Raw genomic sequence first — 21,363 nt, 5'->3', positions numbered from 1 at the left:
CAGAAAATCTTTCAGTGAGAGATATAATAAAATAATCAGAATAAACCAAACCAAAAGGCTTTAAGAAGAAGTTAGACAAACAATTGCTAAGGAACAATTTTTGGGTGGTATGTGTGTTTTATTTATGTATTTGTATATTTTGTTCAAATACATGCATATATACACAGAAAACCAGTGATCTCTGAAATATCTTCCAGTTTATTCTTGCCTATGAATTTCCACAGTAAGCATATGCAATACAAGTGAGAAAACAAATCATTTAACATGCTTTTTCCCTGACGGTAATTCCATTTCGGCAGAGTCAAACCCACAGCTTACAAGCAGCATATTGGCCACAGAACCTAAGACATTGCTCACTAGCATCAGAAATTAAAGAGATGAAATAAAGCCAAAGAAGCAGAGTATAACATTGCTTGTAAAACATCAGACATTCTCAATTACTACCCATGAGCTAGCAAACAACAGGAAAAAAACATTGCCTAGAATCCTGTTCATATGTGTATCAGCATCAAATTTACATACAGATCATCAAGTACTAATACTATATAAACCATCACTTGGAATCCAATCTGCACCAGTGACAGTATTAACAACTTAACAGTTCACAGAAAGAGCTGCTGATGCAGCTCTCTGTAGGCACCTTTACTCTTCTCCTGTGACTGTATTAAAATTCAAAATTATCTTGTGGAAGCTAAAGATCAGTATCACTAAACCACTATGAGAAACAGGCCTAACCAATGAAAAATGCCTTAGAATTAGACCATGCTGGTGGCCTGCCTTATAAAGGCAAAGAAATAGAGCTCACAAAGTATACAAGCTGCAGGTGAATTCTCCAGCTGTTCATATCCTTAAAGGCATACTTTCCTGGGCTATTTTTCACTCGATGCATTTTGAACTTAAAACACAGACCAAGTGAATGAGAGGCAGAAGAAAAGAATACCTCCCCAAAATCAGTGTCCTGCCAACTACCCATAGCAAGCTTGTACACAGTCTAAACATTCAAAGAAACATGTAAAAATCCATTGCCTATTTTATTATTTACTGGCATTTTCTTATTTAAAATTAATGATGTGACAAAAAAACCCATACTTTTTGGAAGGAAAAAAGGCTAAAACCTTGGTTTTCCATAATTATTTTGTGAACTATAGCTCATATTTTGCTATAACCTTAATCATCCATTAGATGAGTAAACATTTTTACTATATTGGGTTTAATTTTTTAACTCCTAGATGCCATATAAGCAGGAAGAAGAGGAGGAAGGCCACAATACAAAACCAGCTAAAGACACCTTTAGTAAATGATTAAAAAGAGACAGTTTCTTATGACAACTACAAAGAGATGATAGTTACCACTACATTACTTTGTTGCTCTCAGCTTTTGCTGACCAACTGAGGAGTGCTGAGCTCTTCCTGCTACTGAATGCTGCAGCCCCAAGTTTTCTCTCCCACCTTGTCCATTTGCTGCACGCATCCCAAAGCTACCCTAGTACTAATGCCCCAATGCCACCCATTTAACTGTTTGGTGCCCAGCAGTAGAAGGCTCAAAAGATATTTAAGCATCAAGAGACCTCAACCGGGAGGGTCACTTTACAGCCACCACTCTCTTTTCTAAATTCTTGAGAAACTTAGAGAGGTTGCAACGTGTTCGGGAACCGGCCCCTGCAGCTCCCCCCCACCACAGACCAGCAGCAGCAGGGACCCACCAGTTCGCCCTCTCGCCCCCGCGCCTCCCCTCCTCACAGGCGGGACCCGAGGCTGCCCCTCACACACGAACACGGCCCTAAGCACTGACCGCCAGCCCCCCTCGGGCTCCCAACCGCACTCCCGCCCCTCAGCCACCTGAAGGCAGCCACTTCTCTACCCCACGTCACCTCTCTACCACGCTAAACGACTCCTCCTAGCCAAAACCCCCACCCCTACACCCCCACGCTCCCCTACTCAGGCTTTACGCGCCCGACCCGCCTGCCCTACCCCGCGGCTACCACAGCGCCTCAGGCAGCCGCAGCGCGCACGCCGCCGAGGAGCCAACCCCACCCTTCCGCGGGGCGCACGCGCTGGTTTGACTTTCCTCTGTTTAGTGGGAGAGCCGTCCGTCAAGCGGCAGGCGCGGGTGAAGGCCAATCAAGCGCTCTCATGGGGGCGTGGGCGGAGCCTCGGCGGCAGGGTGAAAGCGGCGGGTCCCGGCGCAGGGAGCGGTGTTGGTGTTGGTGAGGGACAGGCGGCCGGGGGGGGGGGGGAAATGCCTGGCCGCGGTCACGCTTCTGCCTCAGGGGCTTTTAGCTTGAGTGGAGTGAGCCGTGGAGCTGGTCCCGGTCCAGTGGGGAAGTCGGTAGGAGCGAAGGGAGCGCTCGTAGTACGGGCGGTCAGACAGCTGGCCTAGTCGTTTACAAAACTATGGCTGGGGGTATCGGCCCGCCGGTCCGGCCTGGCTGTCGTGTGGAGGGGAGGCCACCTCCGGCAGGCTGCCGCCGGCCGCCTGCTCGTACCGCCGTGTCCCCGCGGGAGCAGCACGCTGCCTGGGCCCGGGGTGGCCGGCAGGCCCGCGGCAGAGGCGGGCAGGCCGTTGTTGGTCGCTGGTTCGCCCCTGTGGCGAGAGAGCACCTCTGCTCGGAAGGAAGCGATTTTCGCCGGGAAGCTGGCAGTTGCTAACAGCCGGCTTCAGTTCGGCTGTAGGGGCTTCTCCGCCCTGCGGGCCTGAGAGCTGGGCAGGAGGGTATTTGCTGGTGCTGCACGCAGGAGGTGCTCGGCGCCGAACCGTGCTGCTTCAGCCTCTCTTCAAGCGGCCTGTGGTGCTGTTCTGCCTTTCTTTAAGATCTGATGCCGTTTGGACGTGAAAGTGTTCATCTTTAAAAATAAACTGTTTTCTTCAGTGTGCCTCCTTGGTTTTGATCCCTAGGCCACTGCAAAGCTATTTGAAACTGGTGGAAAAGAGGCAGCGTTAAGACACTATCTTGTATGCTGGGCCGTTCCAGGAAAGTAGCATTGATGTATGTGCATATGTTTGCTCTATAGGTAGAAATGAAGAGAAATTACTGGAGAGGCAAAGAAAAGCATGGATGGAATAATCGCAAGCACAGCTACCGTCCCCGTCAGTACAGAAGGCCCAATCACAATAACTGTACTGAAAGGCAAGTATATGCAGCTTGTGCTTAGCATGGGTTAAGATGTTAAATGTTACACCTAATTAAATTTGCAGAACGTTTGCTATCTAGAACTGGGAGGGTTACCATCTAAAATTCTAGCAGACCATACTTCTGGTATATGTCATCCCTAGTGGGAGTGGAATTGCATTGATTTCTGGAAACTTATCAAATGTTCACATCTGTATATTGATTTTTAAACTGAGATGTGGTTCCATGAGCTAGTCCTTTCAGTGTGCCTGATCACCTGTAAACTCTTTGTCAATATGCAAAGATAGTTCAGGGCAGAAAAGTATTTGCAAGTGCTTCATTCTACCTGCCCATTTATTTTATGCCTCAGTGTCTACTAGTGTATAAATTCTCATTAACTTCCTGAAAGTCTGGAAGCATGTTAAGTAGTGTGGTAATACCACAGCTAGCAGATCAGGAAACTGAAACAAGGTCCAGGAATAATCTGCTTTGAAAACTGATACTTTCAGAAAAGTACATTTTAAACTTTAGAACTTATACTTGCCTGTGTTTGAGCTACTTTTACAGCTCTTTTTCTTTCCTGCGTTCTTTCCTTAGTGCCTCTTGCAGGAATAAGAGGCCAATCCTTTGGTTTACTGCCTAAGCACTTTTTAAAAAATATATTTTTAGAGAAAGAGACACATGCACATATATATGAGTTACCTCGTTAGTTGTATTTGCATAAGAAAAGTTAGAAATGCAAATGGGCCCTAATTCAGTGAATATCAAATTCAAAGGATTTTATTAAAAAACTTTAAATTGAAGTGCTTGGGTTTGGCATAGAGTGGGTTTCCCTTGTAGATAGGTTATGTTCTTTATTTTCCAAGTTGTATCAAACAGCGGTAGAGCTGGTATTAGAACTAGAATTTCTCTGTCATTTTGTTTTCAATAAGTTAGGACTCTTGCAAAGCATCTTGGCCTAATGCTTTTAAGATAACATGTAATAAGACCTGTCTTAAAAAGTGAGAATTGTATGGGTGATTGAGAAAACATCCCAGTGGAATTTTGCTCATCAATACTGAATGTGCCCGTTTAAATTACTTTAAAAAGAAGAAAGCTGCAGTTATGCTGTCAACTGTGATGTTTATTACAAAAGCAGAGACTTTTCTTTCTTGGAATTTTTATTAAACTTTTGTTTATTTTGCATGTTTCTGAACCTCATCAGTGGAATTCTTGCCATGAAGAGAATGGCAAAATGTTTTTGACTTGACATCAATGCTTTATCCACACTATCTCTCGCTTTATGCTGTGAAGACTTACATGCTTTCAAGGGTGGGCTTTTCTTTTAATCAGGGGATATGGTAAAATGCCCAGAATTAATCTTTTGCTGAAAAGAGTTGAAGGCGCTTGCAGAATCAGCAGCCACCTCTAATGTTTTAGCAAGTAATTAAGGTAATTTAGCAAGTAATTTAAGATATTGGTATCTCTAATGTTCTTGAGAGATTTTTAAGCTGAATGTTTTTACTGTTTCATTTTCATAGCTTAGCGTGTGGTGATATGCACAGTGTGCTTATCACAGCCCTGCAAAATTGTACTCAATTAATGTCAATTACAAGCTGCTTTCTAGATTCTTTGTGGGAAAGATGTGTAGGACAATGGTGAACCTGTTTTAAAGGCAATGCTACTTTTTTTTTTTTTAGGCCAGAACAGGAGGAACCACAGATTGCAGTGAATGCTGGCCCCAGCAGCAGTGGAGATCCCTCTTCGTCCAGTTTAACACAGAGCTCTGTACCAGGTAAGAGACCATGTTTATGGGTCAAAAATCAGTGTCTATATGCTGACTGTATGAAAAAAGTAGTAGTAGTTGTGTTAATAGTGTGACATTACAGGAAGGATATAAGCAGTAAAGTTTGTAGAGGGAAAGTAACATCGGGTGATATAAAAAGATGTGGTGAGGATCTAGAGAGCAGGGCCAAATGCACTTTCAGGCCCCCAAGTACTTCTCATGTTTGAAAACTTGTGTGCTTAGCCAAGCTGATGTAAACTGGAAAAAAATAGTTCTCTTTGTCCCTCTAGAAAGGTTGATTTGGGAAGAAAATGAACTTTGTTTCTTTTCTCATATGTGCTGAAGATGTTGTAAAATAGAAATGTTAAATAAGCACAGAAAATAAGAGAGCGTATAAAAAATTAGAACTTGTATCCAGTTACTCAGTCTTTTAAAAGACATAATGATCCACCACTTGGATGCTAACAAGGAGCTGAATTGTAAGTAGCACCAAAAAGAGGCTACTTCAGATGCAATTTCTGGTAGTAGATAAAGGTTTAAATAAAGACTCTTGAAATGAAGGTGTTAACACACACCTCTTCTGAATAAAATCCTTTGTCTCGAGACAACATACCATTATGAATTTGTCAAAGTATTTTACCTGTCTGCTTCTGTGAATTTACCCAGGCAGTGAAGCATTAAAATTGAATGTTTCTCTCATCCCACTTTATCTTTGGAAGGAGCCTCCATGTGTTGTCCAAATGTACTCTTGATTGTATCTAAATCTCTTCTGTGTGTTGAAGAAAAAGCAGCTTGTTCTGGGAAGTGAATCACTTCATTTTTGTTTGGGTGATACCTTGTCAATTTTTTTTTATCTTTGGGACTGCCCTACCTGGTCTTTTAACCAAGAGTCTCCCCTCATGATTGATTTATGAAGAAAGTTCATTTTTATTCTGCAGCAAAACCTTGCCTCTCTGCTTCTCTGATCTGTCTGAATTTCATCTTGGTCAGTGGTGATATCCCTTCTGTACCTGTGTAATGGCACTGCATTTGAAAACTACACGTAATCTTTTTTTCCTTTAAGTGGCTGTCATCTGTTCCTAGTCTGTGTATCATGCGTGGGACCTGCTGGGAGCAAGAGCTTCAAGCCTTGTGACTGACATTCCCATGAAGAATGTGGGATGACAAAGAGCAATGTACAAACTTAGTTACCCACTTTTTAGTTTGTCCCTTTTTTTTTTCTCTTAAGAACTGCCAGGATTTTACTATGACTCAGAAAAGAACCGCTATTTTCGCCTACTGCCTGGACATAATAACTACAACCCGCTCACCAAGGAGAGCATTCAGTACAAGGCAATGGAATGCAAAAGACTGAGACTCTTAGAAGAGGAAGAAAAACAAAAGAAGGTACATTCTGAGAAAGATTGCAATTAGGCTTATTGTGCTCTGGCCCAGGACAAATTATAAGCTAAAGCCTTTCAATTCTGACTGTGGTGCAGTTCCCTACGCTGGCTGAAGAAATGAAAATTTCTTTTTGCTGAGAATTTATAGTCCTTGAAGCCTTTTGTTTGGCTGTTCCACACAGGAATGAAAGCAAGTCATTACAAACAAAAAACTTGTAAAGAGACAGGAACTGTGCTCAGAATTGCAGATTGTCCAACAGTTACACTTGAGTCAGGACATTGGACACCAGGTTTCAGATCATTGCCTTAAACTGGCAAAGTGGGGTTTTGGTTTTAAATTTTCCACGTTTAATAAATGTATTGATCATATTCCTGGACCCCAAAGAAACGATGCTAATGATATTTTGTGGAAACAGCTTTTTCATGAAAAATGTTCTTGGACAGGTAAGATCAAAGTGGGTTTTATGTTTATGCCTGGAAAGCCTGCATGCTTTTCATCATTAAGTGTTACAGCAGAGTTAATGCTGATGCTGCATGTCTGTAATCTGGGTAAAATACCCAACAAGAATATTCTTTTAATTATCTGAAAGCTGTGTCTTACAACTTTACAAATCACAGCTGAGCTTAAATATGCTGTCATTTGGAAGAAGTGAGCAGTGTTTTTCTCCTTAGGTAATGAAGTTCTCACTTCAACCAGCTATTCAGCTCTTCAGTCTTCACTGTGAAAGTGCTCCTGTTAGTTTGATTTTGGCTCTTTTTTTTTTTAAGCTATTTCTATGAGCAGTTTAGGTTTCATAGATACCAAAAAGCTACTGGCCACATTGCTGTTAGTGGGAACTGTGGATATACATCTCTTCTCAAAATCTGGTTATTGAATCAGACATTTGAATTAGGCTCGCAGATAAGAACATTTTGACCCTTAAATACTTGCTTTGTCTGAGCATTATCAAAAGATTTCTTACTCCATAACTCTGTAAAGTACTCTATCCTTTGGTTTCTGCAGAAAGTGTTTATGTGAAATTTTTAAAAAATGATGAATGGAAAAGTAGTTTAGTGAAGCAGTAGGACTGCATAGTTAATAGCAGTCTTGTGAAAGAAAATATTGCTGTATAATAAGAATTTAAGGTGTTATAGTGAAACCAGAAGGTGGCTTCACACCTCTAGGTGGTACTGCTGATTATGTTAAGTGAAAACAATGGTGGTTGTTTTTTTGTTTGTTGGGTTTTTTTCTCCAGTTTTTATATTCATAGAAGCATCCCACATCTCACAGGAATATATTTTTGTCTACTTAGTTTAGTAGGCCGGGGAGATGATGCTGGAATGTGTTTGATAGACATTCTGAAAATTTTAATGTATGTAGGCTAGAGTTACCTAAATATCCCAAATGTCTAAGCCACGTTTGAATTTTAAGCAAGCAAATAACTGAGTACACTTTCATGTTATTTTCTTCCAGAAGACAGCAAGGGCTGGACTGAACTCATCTATGCTGTTACAGAAAAGGCAGCTGGGGTTGCTCAGCTCCACAAGTTACTGCAGGTACAATGATTTGATTTGTCTTCTGTTTGCAATACCAAGGTCTGCTGTTAGCGCAGCTGTTCCTGTCGGGTTTTCTTGTTTCTTACTCTTCCACTTAGAATGAAGAGGAACATATTACTTACAACTTTTTTTATTATTATTATATTATTTTATAATCAGATTACTAAAGTGATGAGAGTTCAAGTGAAGAGGAGGTTTCCCAGTTTCAGATACATGTAGTTTAAAAGTTCATTTTTTTTTTTCTATGTATGCTGTTGTGCCACATTGTGCTTTAAGAATAGTGCAGCTTTTCTTTGGATGAATACTCCTCAATTTATGTGACTGTTCCCCCGCCCCTCATTAGAATAGCTAAGATAGCTCAGATGCAGTAACAGCGCAGAAGGCAAGTTAGTGACTTGCTATGTTGTTGTTTCTGCTACAGAAAATGTGCTGGGGTTCAAACTAACAGGATAAAATTCCATGAATGTGGAAGATGCATGTGTTCATGGGTTATATAACTGAAATTGCAGCATGCTAGTTGTTCAGGCATTTTATCTTCTGTGATTAAGAAGCGGTTCCAGATATCCTATCCAGAATTCTCTTCATTGACATTAAACCTAGGCTTACCTGAATTCTTCGCTCTTCTCCCCCACCTGCTTTTACAGGCTGGTCCATGAACTAAAAGTGAACTGCATGCAGAGGAGGAAGATAGAAATTCGCAGTCCAGACTCCTCAGTTGCTGGAACCAACAATTTTAAAATCATTGTGGTATGTTACGAGAACTCTTAAGTCTTTTAGGATAGAGAGCCCATCTTCAGTGACAATTCAGGATCTTGTAATCAAATCCCATAGGTCAAATTTTGCTTTCAAAGATGCATTATTCCTGTTGTGTCACTTCTCAAAATCTGTGGTTGTTAATTTTAAACAGCTAGGAAGAGGTTGTTCCTTTCCTGGAAAGTAAAATGATGAAAAGGTTGGATATAACAGTGACTTTTTTTTTTTAAGCTGATCAACATGTTCTCTTGGAAATAAACAGGAGTCGAGTGGATAATTAGTGTGGGGCTGGAAATAAACAGGAGTCGAGTGGATAATTAGTGTGGGGCTGGAAGGAGGAATGGAGAGGATTAAGAGAAAGAAGAATAATTTTGGGAGTGGTGAAGTCTATGGTCCAGAGAATCTATGTAAACATCAGTAATTGTTTTAGATCTCATGATCTGAAGGCAGTTTCTACTGGTTTTGATGGTACTGCATGTGTAGGAGAGGTGTCTGGAGCAAATATCTTTCATAGTCTATGTAGGAAGCTCTCCAGGACCAGCTCCTGGCCTTGTAAACAGAGTGCTGCATAGGTAGCTGAAGCCAGAAGGGAGTCAGAAACTTAGTGTCTGAAAAGTTGAAATGCAGCACCAGCCCTTTTGCTGTGATCCAACAGCAGAAAAATTCCACATTCACTTTTGATAAGGTTTAAATTTTTGTTTTGCATTCTCTACCAATACCAGTCTGTGCTTAGTAATCAGACAGAGTAAGTGTCTGGAACTGATACAATTGGATAATCTATTGTTACTCACGGACTAAATCCTTTTCTTACTCATGTTTTTTCTGTGTGTGCACATAAAAAGGAGTTGGCCACTGTTTTTAGAGATGAATGGAAAGCAGATTGTGTTAAAAGGATAAGAATTAATTATATAATTATGTTGTTTCATTTAGACCTAATGCAGCTCCCTCAAGCTGCTTTTTTCCTGTAAGTTTCCAGTAAGTGTGACCAGTAAGCTTTTGTTTTACAGGCAGATGTTGCTTGTGAACGGATATTCACTGTGAACGATGTAGAGCATGGAGGATGTAAATATGGTATCATCAACCTCAGTGGTCTGGGGAAGGAGTCTCTCACTGTGGAGATGTATGATAACCTCTACTTCACAAACCGCAAAGTACTGTGCTCTGTTCCTGCTTCCTTTGGTTGTTGCATTCTTAGAACGCTGTTCTTGGGAGGCACAGGTGGAAATGCATGAGGGCTGGGGAAGGGGTTAGGAGGAGACAGTGGAAGAATCTAGCAATGTGAAGCTTGGATAAATGTAGAATCACAGTAAACTTGTCTCTGAAAGTCCTCAGTACCAGTGTTAGTTCTCAGGAATGTTATGCTACAATTGGAATGGAAGACTATGTAGAAGTACCAGCTTCCAAGGATAGTGCTTGCTTCAGAGTTGCACTTGGCCGTAGCTGACAAAACTGATGTTGAAGGCCAGAAGCTACTAAGATTTGCATGCTTCTTTCCTAAAAATAATTTTGGGAAAATGCGTTTATCCTTGAACATGAAGCATTTTTATAACAGACTTTCATAATCTCTTTATGCTCAGATTCTTTTAAGGATGATCCCTTAAATAATATGATGTGCTTGTGTCCAGCTTGGTGCCTCAATCCGTGTTTGGACAGCCTTCTTAGTGCTGCTCTGTCTCTTACGTTTAAGAGGAGTATGAGGCTAAAATGCTCATGTCCCATTACTGGGCTATTTAGTGGGCTAAGGAAGCATGCCCAGCGCATAGTTTTAGGTCATCTTTGCATGGAAATACCCTTTCATGAATTGAATAAGAGATCACAAAAATAGTATGTCTTCTTGTGTCTGAAGGTGAATTCTGTGTGCTGGGCCTCACTGACTCATCCAGATTCTCATGTTTTATATCCTTTTAAAAAAAGCAAAATTGCAGTTCAGCTTTCACAAGTCTGCATCATGCTGCACAGAACAGCTAACTTCCAGGAAGACCTCTCATGTAGTTGCCTCAGAAATTAAGTTTTCTGGAAAACAGAGAAAGTTAGAAAAATTGAAGTATGTTGGAGATAGTGAGACAGATGTATGGTTCTGTTATAGATATATGTAGAATTGTTTCAGTGTAATAGTAGGTGAAAGACCACGTTTCCTGCCCTGGAGACTTCCCACTTCATTAATAGTGTAGATGCCATATCCAGAATCATCTGATGTTTAGAAATTGGCTGGGGCAAAGGAACAAGAGAGAGGGTTAAAGCAACTAACTTTCTCTTTGAAGTGGACCTCTTTGAAATTGCATTGGTTCGGGTGGGAGGAGAATGGAAGCAATTCATTGGCGTCACGTTCCGCAACTTTCAGAGCGTGTTCTGCAGATCTGTCTCAGAAGAAGAGGAAGGTTGATGGTATAGTAGAGGAAGCAGTAATGGACAGTGCAGAGCCCAGAAAAGAGGAGGAAAAGGGGTTTTTAACATGAGAGATGGCAGGTAACAGATGTGTGATTAAAGTGCCAAAAGAGGAAATTATATAGATATGTATGTTAATGGCTCATGGAAAAAGCCAAGCAATTCAGGACTGATCCAGAAGGTGGCAGGAGTTCATCAGGCTTGCTTAAAGCAGGTTAGGAGTCAGGGATTGTTTAGTTTGGTTATTTCATGCTTTCCTCTAGTCATGTCACAGATTTATCCCACTGAACTTGAAATGCAGCTTTCAAATCCTATTTATACCTGTTAAAATCTTTAGAAAGTATTTTAATGTAATCTAAAGTGAGTCTTCCCTGCTTCCCCAGTGTGTGCACCCCTTTTTCCAACTTCTCTCCATGAAAAACAGATCTATAGTAACGCAATGTCATCGGCATGTAAAGATAAGAATGATCCATGTAGGCCATGCTTTTTTTTATATCACTAGAAAGATGCCTTAGTATTCCTCTTAAACTGTCTTTCTGGTAGTGAAAACGCACAAGCAAGAACTTGAGTTCTTTCTAGCTCTTTCCTATTAAAGAAATGAAGAGTCAAGACTTAATTGTAAAATGTAAGGTGCATCAAAGATCTCAGGGAAGGTATTGTGAGCTGTGGCTGTGTCAGAGCATCTTGCTTTTCCCAGCTATAAATGTTAGGAAGCCTGTTCCATTCTAGGGAGAAATCTTTGTTTTCCTTAACTCACTTCAGCAAGCTGTGTCTCATGGGAATTGCAGAAACACCAGGCTGTGCCAGTCTGCTTCCAGCATCACTGTTCAGCAGCACTAACCCAGGTAGGGTGTTTTTGTTGGGTTTTTTCCTCCGATTTTCTGATAGCAGTTATGGTATGAAAAGAGCACAAAGTAAAGATTATTTCCACACTTTTCTTCAGTAGCTGGTGAAACTGTTGTATTTTTGTAAAACTTAGAAAGTCTGGAACAGTTTAAGTAGTGAACAGATGAAAGAACTTACCTTAAGAATTAATTAACAAGCAGTATTCAGTTTATTTTTAGCTTCTGATGATGACTTTGGCAGGAGAATACCTCACTTGTCAAGTAAACATCTGAGATTTTTTCCTTAGTAGCTTGGCCTGTAACTAATGCTCAGAAGCTGCACACAAGAAGTACTCACATTTCCTTACAGACTATCTAGAATCATTGCAGAATCCATTCTCATAGTAGCTACTCAAGTATGCTCAGTGGATTAATCAAAGGTGGAAAGCTGGTAAATGTCTCGGCCCGTAGCTCTTTCTACAAGCTCATGCTCAGTTGTGTGTAAGCGTGATTAATTTGGGGAATCCTATGTCTTGAGTCTGATGGCTGTAGCTGTATCTTTATATCTTTCTTTGTTCAATGTTCTTGGGACCTGGACTTTTATTAATTGGACTTCCTTGATAGATGTCAGAACCATGCTTCTTCAAGTCACACAGTACAGTCCTCTAACCCAGTTTCCATTCAGACATGATCAGTTAAGTTTATAAAGAGGAAATCTGTGATAGATAAGAGGTATGGATGTATTTGAAATTTTTAATGTCATGCTATGTATGCAGCCATTTAAAAAAAAATAAAAAATGCATAGGGTTAGCGTGAACTTGAAGAGTCACTGGAGATGGATGGCTACTAGGCCAGCATGCTCAATTGCTCTGTAGAACACTTCAAGCCCTTCACCATAATCAGATGCCCTGAGTTCCACCAAAGTCCTCCTTTCTAGTATTCCCTATTGACTGTTTTACATATTTCCTAGTTTCTTGACTTACTTCACTCTTCTAAATTGTTGGTTTGGGGGAACCTTGCTAAGTAGATGCTGGGAGCAAAATAGAACTCACCCTGTATAAAACCATGTTTTAGACCTGTCAACTGAGCTGCCTGACGTATGTATGATCATGGTGGATGTGCCATGAAGGAAGTGAAAACTGAGAACTCAAAATTTATGTCAATTAGTAGACTTTATGAAGGAGCTATGTGAATAAGGGTCAAATCTAGGGTATTGTTCTGTACTCAAACTTTTTTTTTTTAAATAGGCCAAGAACTGACAGGTTAGTTTATAAAATAAATGTTTTGTGTTTCTAGCCCACTCATCTTTAAAAAATGGCTTACTTAGTGCTGTAAGGCAAGTGTTTCCTGCCATGGTCAGCCCTCTGACTACTGAATAAATTTCAGTCTCTCACAATCATCTGTCTATAGGCTATTAGTCTTCAGCTTACAATGATGAACTCCCACTTCTGTTTCCTGTCTCTTGAGTAGTTCAGGGACACTAATTGTGTAACATTTTCTCTGCTTCAGATTGAAATATTGAAAGAAATATGGAAATCCAGAGAACCTTTCTGAGTTATCATCTTGTCCTAACATTTTTCAGACTCTTCATGTGTTGCTCCTCTCTCCTAGGAGATCGACCTGGAATGCTGTGCAGCTTCAAGATATCCACTGCCTGGTCCTGTGCTTGGTGCCTGAATCCCCAAGCAGACAACTGCTTCAGCACAGGTGATCTGCAAGGCTAGCCACCCCTTCTATCTCAGTGGGAAAGACTTCTTGCATTAATCTCCCAGCTGCTACACAAACTACAACTAAACAAACATAATGTCTTCTTTAGGCCTGACACGACGAGTTCTTGTGACCAATGTAGTGACAGGGCATCGACAGACATTTGGAACCAGTAGTGATGTATTGGCACAACAGTTTGCCACACAGGTAAGAAGAACCATACATCCTTCACTTTTTCAGGGTGCTGCCTCGGTGAGCTTTTTGTTCTGTTTGTGATGGGACTCATCATGCTGTATGTAAGGATGTGATTGCAATTACTGTTGGATAGCTGTTCCACAACAGACCTGATGTGGTCTGATGATTGCACACAACTGAATAGCAACAAAGAAGCTTAACTGATTTTTAAACTCTGTGGCAACATCTTGTGGTTTAACCCAGCTGGCGGCTGAAACAACAGCACAGCTGTTTGCTCACCCCCCACCCCCAGTGGGAATGGGGGAGAGAGTTGAAAAGAAAAAGGTAAAACTCGTGGGCTGAGATAAGAACAGCTTAATAGGACAGAAAAAGAAGTTTTGTATATTCTCTTATCATTATTACCATCAAGTGATGCACAGGACAGTTGCTCACCACCTGAAAACAACACTCAGTTAGTTTTTGAGCCGAACTGCCTCCTGGCCAACTCCCCCAGTTATATACTGAGCTTGATGTCATGTGATATGGAATATCCCTTTGGCCAGTCTGGGTCAGCTGTCCTGGCTGTGCCCCGTCCCAGCTTCTTGGGCACTCCCGCCTTCTCATTGGCAGGCAGTATGAGAAGCTGAAAAGTCCTTGACTGCTTGGCAACAGCTAAAAACATCAGTGTGTTACCAACATTATTCTCATAGTAAATCCAAACCATGGCACTATGTCAGTTACTAGAAAGAAAATTAACTCTATCCCTGCCAAAACAAGGACACAATGGGGGTAATTCTTGTTAATTGTACACAGGTAAAAAGGAAATGAAGGAAGTGCAAAGAGCATAGTAATAAAGCATTGTAAAATTGTTTTGGTTTTGGCAAATGACATCATTTTATTAACACTAAGTGTATTGTCTCCATCAAGAAGGAGAAAACCCGTATAAAATGCTAATGGACTTGTTCACAAAGATTTAGTGAGAAGGGTGAAATCAGAATAGGAGAATTCCAGTTCCTGTTTTGCTGTCGCATTAGACTAAGTTCCTACTTACCTAGCTGAACTCTTCAGCTAAAGTAAGTAGTTGAGGTTTGAATGGAACTAATGAGTTGGCTGAAAAATGTTGCAGTGCATAATAAAAATTCTGGTTCTTAATGCCAATGTTAATAAAATAATTTGACAACTGCACCAGAGAGCTCAAAAGCTTGACACAGCTTCTGTCTGTATAACTCGTAAGATCCTTTCAGGTGTTACATAGTACGCTTCCTCCTCTTGGATTCTTCCAGACCCCGGTGCTGTACAACGGCTGCCGTTCAGGTGAGATTTTCAGCATTGATGTGCGTCAACGCAACCGAAAGGGCCAGAGCTGGAAAGCAATTCGTCTCTTCCACGACTCAGCAGTTACATCTATTCGCCTTCTTGAGGCTGAACATTATCTTATGGCAGCAGATATGGCTGGAAAGGTATTGTTTTGTTGTGTTTAGGGTATTCTGTTCCCTTTTGGTATCTGGGCATTGGCAGGTGCTTATCCCAGTCCTGAGGGTGGATGCCTGTTCTTTGGGGGGTAGTATGGAACTAGGTGGTAGTCCCATATATGGGTCCTCTTCCAGATCCACTTAACTTACCAACCATCCAGTGCTCTCTGCTTTGTTAATAGATCCTCTTTCAAACAATTGCTTCAACTTGCAGATAAAACTGTGGGACCTGAGAATAGCAAAGTGTGTGAAACAGTATAAAGGTCATCACAACGAATACGCAGTTCTCCCTTTGCATGTAAATGAGGAGGAAGGACTTCTTACAGCAGGTGGGTTGGGTTTTTTTCCCCTCTACTTGTAGAGTGCATGGCAGTGATTTTCTTATGCCTGAGGAGTGTTTCTTAGCTACAGCTGTTGAAAGCTGTAAACCTGTTAATTCTTTAAAATTCAGAAGAAATTTAGCCTTAGACATACTGTAATATGCAGTGAAAATTAAGAAATAATGTTAGGAATGCACACCTACTGTAATCCTTCCTGTGTAGTGCTTTAACAGCTTTATCTGCTGTGTCCTGCAAAAGCCCCATTATCCCTTCCACAGTGTGTCTCAAGAGTAGAGCAGAAAACATTTGATTTTGAAATTCAGGGAAACAACATGTAAACAGGAGATTTGGTGATATCTTTATAGAGAGACTAAAGACCATGTATATGTTTATTTGGTGCTTAAGTGGGTAGTGTGGTGATGGACTGAAGCACTGGTGTGTAAGTGTAACTCCCTGTAAACTGTCTGTACCACTTAGGTTCATTTTGAATATACTTGGCTACAGTCTGAGATTATTTTATTTGGGGTCCAGGGAGGAAAGGTAATAACAAATGAAGCAAAGTATAGCCAAGTTTCACAATGTCACTGTAAACATAGTGACCTCCTCTCCTTGGATTTGTCCATCAGTGATGGAATAATGAGAAGAAGAATTGTCAATTTGACAGGTGTTTTTTTTCCCCTTTTTGGCTTAGGAGCTTGATAATAAGGAAGGCACTCTAAATACTGATTTATTCATACCTGTTACTGCCTAATAGGAAATGTGCATTTTTCCCCACTTCTGCAGTATTCAGTGTAGAATTTCTGTTTTGCAAAGTATTGATAAGCACTTTGCTTCTAATGTGTGTAGAAATGGTCAGGGTTTTTTTTTTTTCCCCCCATAGACCACCTGCTTCTGTGATGATAATCTTGCAGAGCCATGTCCTGTACTTTTTGTGTGATGTTGAATTCTGGTGTCCTTTCCTTTCCAGTTGGTCAGGATTGCTACACCAGAATTTGGAGTCTCCAAGATGCCCATCTTCTTAGAACCATCCCTTCTCCCCACCCATCCTCCAAAGATGCCATTCCCAGTGTGGTGTTTTCTTCAAGACTTGGGGGTAGCCGAGGAGTTCCTGGCTTACTCATGGCTGTCAAACAGGATCTCTACCACTTCTCCTATAACTGACACAATATTCTCCTCAGACGTGGTCTACAAAACTGCCAGCCTATACATGATTTCAATATCTTTGCACCAGTCACCATGCTGTTGAATCACTATGTGCTGCTGTTGTATCTGCTTTACCCATGAAATTCTGAACCTCTTTCAGAAGGTTCAGCAAATCTTGCTGTATACATCTCGGACACCTTGTAAATAAAAGCTGGATGCTGATTAACTTCTTAGGCAACATTCAGCCTCTTTGAAATCTAGCTATAAGCTTTGAAAAGCTGGTAACGTGCTGTAAGGGCCTGACTCATGCTAGCTGAATTTGCTGTCAAAAGGCTGCTCTAACTTAATTCTAGTTTGGTCATACAACCACTGTGCTGTGGTTACATCTACGTTAGCAAGTAGGCTGATTTAGCAGAATGAAGTAGCCGGTAATGAGAGAGCTGATGCTGTAGGTATTCTGGGGCTTTGTTCAGAGTAGCTTTGGTCTGGGTCTCTGCATCAGCCATATCTACTACATCTGTAGTTAGAAGCAGGCCAGGGAACGGTGGTTTCTGCAGTCACAGTGTTGGTCCTTTGAGCTGGGCCACGCTAAACTTTGTCCTTTTCAGATGATGGTAGTGTGCCTCTGCCCTGCCACCATTCCCTTTAAAAGGCAGCAGGTGTAGAACAAAGCCCATTTTCTGGTCGGGTAGCCAGGCTGAATGTCCCTGTTAACTTATCAGAGTGTTTCCTAACTAGGGCCACACCCCTACCTTGGAGTTTGGGTAGCAGTCTGGAATGGCAGGCTTGCTTACGCAGCTGTAGCAGGAGAACCGTATCCTCTGGGACATGAGATGACCTGTGCACTCAGGGCTTTTGCATAGAGAGGTACAACTGGGCCCTCAGCTGCAAAGTTGTAGCACCAGCTTCTGGTAATTGTATGACACTTCAGGAGCCTGCACCTGTATTTGAGAACAATTATCATCCCATGAAGCCTTATTACCTCAGCTCCTTCCTGGTAACCAGTCTGGGTTGGGCAAGACGGTCCTGCAGCTAGGAAGCACTGACAAGATCAGGAGCCTACAGGGGGTGAAGGCCCTTGTGAACTAGGTGGGGCTACCGACAGGCTTCACTAGAAAGACATGCTGTGCTTAGGTTTTCCAAAATTCTTAGAAAAGGAATTCAGGAACTGCCTTTCCATCCTGGGATCCACTTAGAGCATTCTGATGTACAATTGTGTCATCAGACATGGGATCCTGTCCAGTCAGGAGGTGAGCATACAAACAGGTTATCATCACATCCTTGCTGCACAGCATGTTAAGATGGAGGCTGTGTCCAGCTGGCCTGGTGAGATGGCAGTGTTGGAGAGCTAGGCTGGGTGTCTGCAGTCCCAGTGCCTTCTGAAAGCAAGTACAGGCTGCACGTCTACACAAAGGTACACATTGCTGGTGACTATAGGTGTGGCCTATAGTTGGGAGTACCCAGTGCAGCACTCGCTCCTGGGATACTGTCTGTGTCTTCATTGCAGAGGGGTACAACAGTGCTGAGCATCCTGAGAAGGAAGGGGCTTGCAAGTCCCCATCAAAGCTTTTCTACTTCACCAAATTGCATTCCAGGAATAAAAAACCCAGGGCCAATACCTGTCTTTTGACTGCTTACCCCATTTACTCCACCATATTTTTTGAGCAGGCATAATTTGTTTTCCAAAGCCCTTCTTGGCTCTGCTGTGTGATGTCCTGTGCCTGTAGTTCTGTTGCTGAAACCCTTCTGGGGTTTAGGGCCAACTGGCTTGCTCAAAGGGGCATGGAAGGCAGGAAGTAGCAGAAACACCTTTTCCAGCAGCAGTGCTCCAGCAGCATATCTGCTCTCCATGTATAAGCAGAGGCAGGGGATGCAGTAACTGTAGGTATGTTGAAGAGCAGTTGTAGTATGGCTACAGCCCAAAGTAGGTGAGGGATGCTCTGTTGGTTAATTGTACAGCAGAGTACCAAGCACTCCTGTTCCTGCCCTTGGAGAAAACCTTCACCACTACCCTCCTAGGCATGCTACAAAGGTTTCTAGCTCTTTTATTTCTCGGTGGATATTATTATTCTTTTGTACCTAAAGCTTTTGGCCAGAGCAACCTATTTAACAGAGGGATTGCACGGCCACCACCATCATGATGCGCCATCAGCTCCATTCCACCTCACACTGGTGCATGTGCAGGGAAAGCTCTCAGGCTGTAACCAAGCAGGAGTATTTGCAATTAACCAAGTGGGTTGGCAAAACTGTTCCATCTGTCACAAAATGTTTTTCCCAGAGAAGGACAGCATGAGTTGCCACACGAGCCCAGCACTGTTAACAGCGATGAGGCACTCAAGGTTGTGGTGTGAGCTCTCCGTGGACTTGGTGTTGCAGCCAGTTCATCCCTTTGCATCCCTGCTACTGGTCTGAGCTCATTAAGCATGCTTCATGAGTGTGTCTCTGGCTTGGCTTCCTCCAAAAGGAACATCACAAGTGCCCTGCATTCCAAGTCCAATACAGGGAGATTCCTGTCACAAAACTAGTGTGAACCTGAGCACACCTGGGTTTTTGTTTGTTTCCAATGCACTCCTCTCCCCTTCCATATTTCAAATATAGATGCCAGGAAGGGCTGGCCCTACTAAAATCTTCTCTGTTCTGCAGGGCTTCACACCCATTTCTCTTGCCCTCCCACAACCTTCAGGCCTAAGCAACATGGTGTTCTAAGAAACATGTCTTCTCAGCAGCTCTTATTGCTCACCATGCTCCAATGGTATGTGTGGTGATTTCCTTCCCTTTCTTTGTATTTATTTTAACCATAGAAGACACTAGAGCAGGAAAACTCTCCTCTTGGGAGCAGTGTAATAACATTACAGTGTGACTATATTCTAATGAAAAAGCTGTTGCAAGGGTAGTCAAGATGAAAGATGAATCCCAGCAAATATTCAAAATAGTTTCTTCCCTGAGTATACATTCAAAACCCCCAAATCTTTCTTGTATCCCATTAACAGCCATCTCCCGTTTCCCTGTAGGCAGACTGAGCTGTGAATTCCTTACAACTACAGCTTCCCCAATGCATCTGTGTTTAACATTTCTCTGCAGAGCTTGCTTTCTCACACAAAGCAGAGCGGATGCTGCTCACAGCATGCTCTGTGCTGCCCCTCCTCTCTACAGAACTTGCTTATAAGCCCAAGGGTCCTCTGTTCTCCTCAGATGGTGAGTCTTGCAGGCTCCTCCCATTCCCTCTACTACCCTCAGATAACCAAGGGACCAGTTTGGCTAGTGTGGTCGCTGATTCCTGGCTTGCTTTTGAATTTGAGAAAATACTCTTGATGAGTTATGTTAATTTGAGATATTTTCTGTTGCATGCACAGTGATTAATATGTGCAGCACAACTTTCAAAAGCATTTGCATTGACTTAGTTAATAATGCATACTGCAACTAAACATCTCTTCAGGAAAAGGGAATGTAGCCAACCTATCCCACTGCAAACTCCTAATACTACATCTGATAATCAACTCAGAGTTGAGTTGGAACATACTTTATATTGATATTCTTGCTAGTAAGCATGTGTGGTTCAAACACATGCAGGTAGCAAGCCACAAGGATCATGAACTCTCTTAAATCAGAATTAATTTCAAAATTTAAATTAGCATTTAAACTCTTTTCAGTGCTCTTAACTCCGGTAACGCCAGTTCTGCAAGAACAAGACCGTGCAACAATTGTGCCCAGTCACTGTGGGAAACACAAACTAAGAATTATGGCAGAAAGGCATCTTACATAACTGAAAACAGTTTCTTCTCTTTGTTCCCTTCTAGGCAAAGCTCATAAAACAAAAGATACTCGTTTGCTTTCTGTTGTTTCCAGGAGCCAAATGCACACACATGTCCCTGCAAACCCTTTCACCCAACTACTACTTTTGCAGCCAACACTTCTAATTAAGCCTGCAAGAGCAGTATGAAAGGAGAGGGGAAGCAGGGCAAGAAGAGAGGCAATCTGGCTTCCGTGACAAACAGCAAGCAGCCTGCAGGCAGTGGCTGAAGTATATTACATCAACCATTTTGTTATGCAGCAATAGCTAGGACCCTAAGGGAGCTAAATGTAAGGAACTGCAGCACTCTTCCCATCTGCTAGACAGCATGAAAATACTCCCTTTCTTTGCTTCAGCTTCACAGCAAGTACTGAATCTAGTAGGAAACTTCAGGAAGGCCAAACCCGCGCTCCAAGGTAGGTTGCAGCATCCCTCATCCAGCAGGCACAACTTGTTTGGTCCCTTTTGCTCCCTGGGGCAAGGCTCAGAGCAGACCACCAGGCTCTCCCCACTGACCAAACTGCCAGTCCCTCCCATCAACACGACTGATTCAGAAGCCATGGAGTCCCACCCTTGTTCTGTTCCATATACCCTGCTTCTATTTGTCATCTCTCAGCCCTGATTAAAAAGGCTCTTTCCACATAAAACCCTTTAGGTCACATGAAGTTCTTAGACATAACAGGTAGAAACTTAAACTTCTACAGTTTTAACTTCAAGTGTCTAAAGCTGGTCTTCTCTGGTGGGGGGGGTTATGGCTTACTGTTTACCCTGATTTATTGCAGTACATGGCTTCATGGTCAATCCTCCTCTATTATCCTGATGAATACTGAAACTAAGAGGTTAAAAAAATCAATTTACTACTCACCATTTCACTCAGATTTTTACATTTTTGAGCTTAACAGGGACCTATTCTAACAGTACTAGAAAATCAAGCATTTGTTGCGAGGAAGTGAGAATTCAAACCGGAATACGTACATAGTCTCGAGATGGTCCCTTACAGTAG

At 42.0% G+C, this 21,363-nt stretch overlaps 1 protein-coding gene across 5 annotated transcripts; it reads left to right on the top strand.

The window, feature by feature from the left end:
• Positions 1–2,090: 2,090 nt before the first annotated feature.
• Positions 2,091–19,771, top strand: DCAF4 (DDB1 and CUL4 associated factor 4). 5 transcript variants are annotated; one of them, XM_054827525.1, is made up of 14 exons: positions 2,091–2,206; positions 3,012–3,127; positions 4,789–4,883; positions 6,103–6,260; positions 7,710–7,792; positions 8,437–8,539; positions 9,553–9,696; positions 10,392–10,441; positions 11,696–11,775; positions 13,366–13,461; positions 13,571–13,668; positions 14,919–15,095; positions 15,322–15,436; positions 16,395–19,769. In XM_054827525.1, exons 2-14 carry the CDS (start codon positions 3,018–3,020, stop codon positions 16,586–16,588), a joined length of 1,503 nt encoding a protein of 500 aa, XP_054683500.1. In that variant the 5' UTR covers positions 2,091–2,206; positions 3,012–3,017; the 3' UTR covers positions 16,589–19,769. The 5 variants fall into 5 exon arrangements, with proteins under 5 accessions (XP_054683500.1, XP_054683501.1, XP_054683498.1 ...); XM_054827526.1 differs by having other exon boundaries at positions 2,182–2,202; XM_054827523.1 differs by lacking the exon at positions 2,091–2,206 and adding an exon at positions 2,234–2,328 and having other exon boundaries at positions 16,395–19,771.
• Positions 19,772–21,363: the final 1,592 nt, after the last annotated feature.

Source organism: Grus americana, chromosome 5, assembly GCF_028858705.1.
Source record: "Grus americana isolate bGruAme1 chromosome 5, bGruAme1.mat, whole genome shotgun sequence".
Classification (NCBI taxonomy): Eukaryota; Metazoa; Chordata; class Aves; order Gruiformes; family Gruidae; genus Grus; species Grus americana.
The sequence above is the reverse complement of the archived record's forward strand: the minus strand, read 5'-3'. Positions and strand labels throughout refer to the sequence as shown.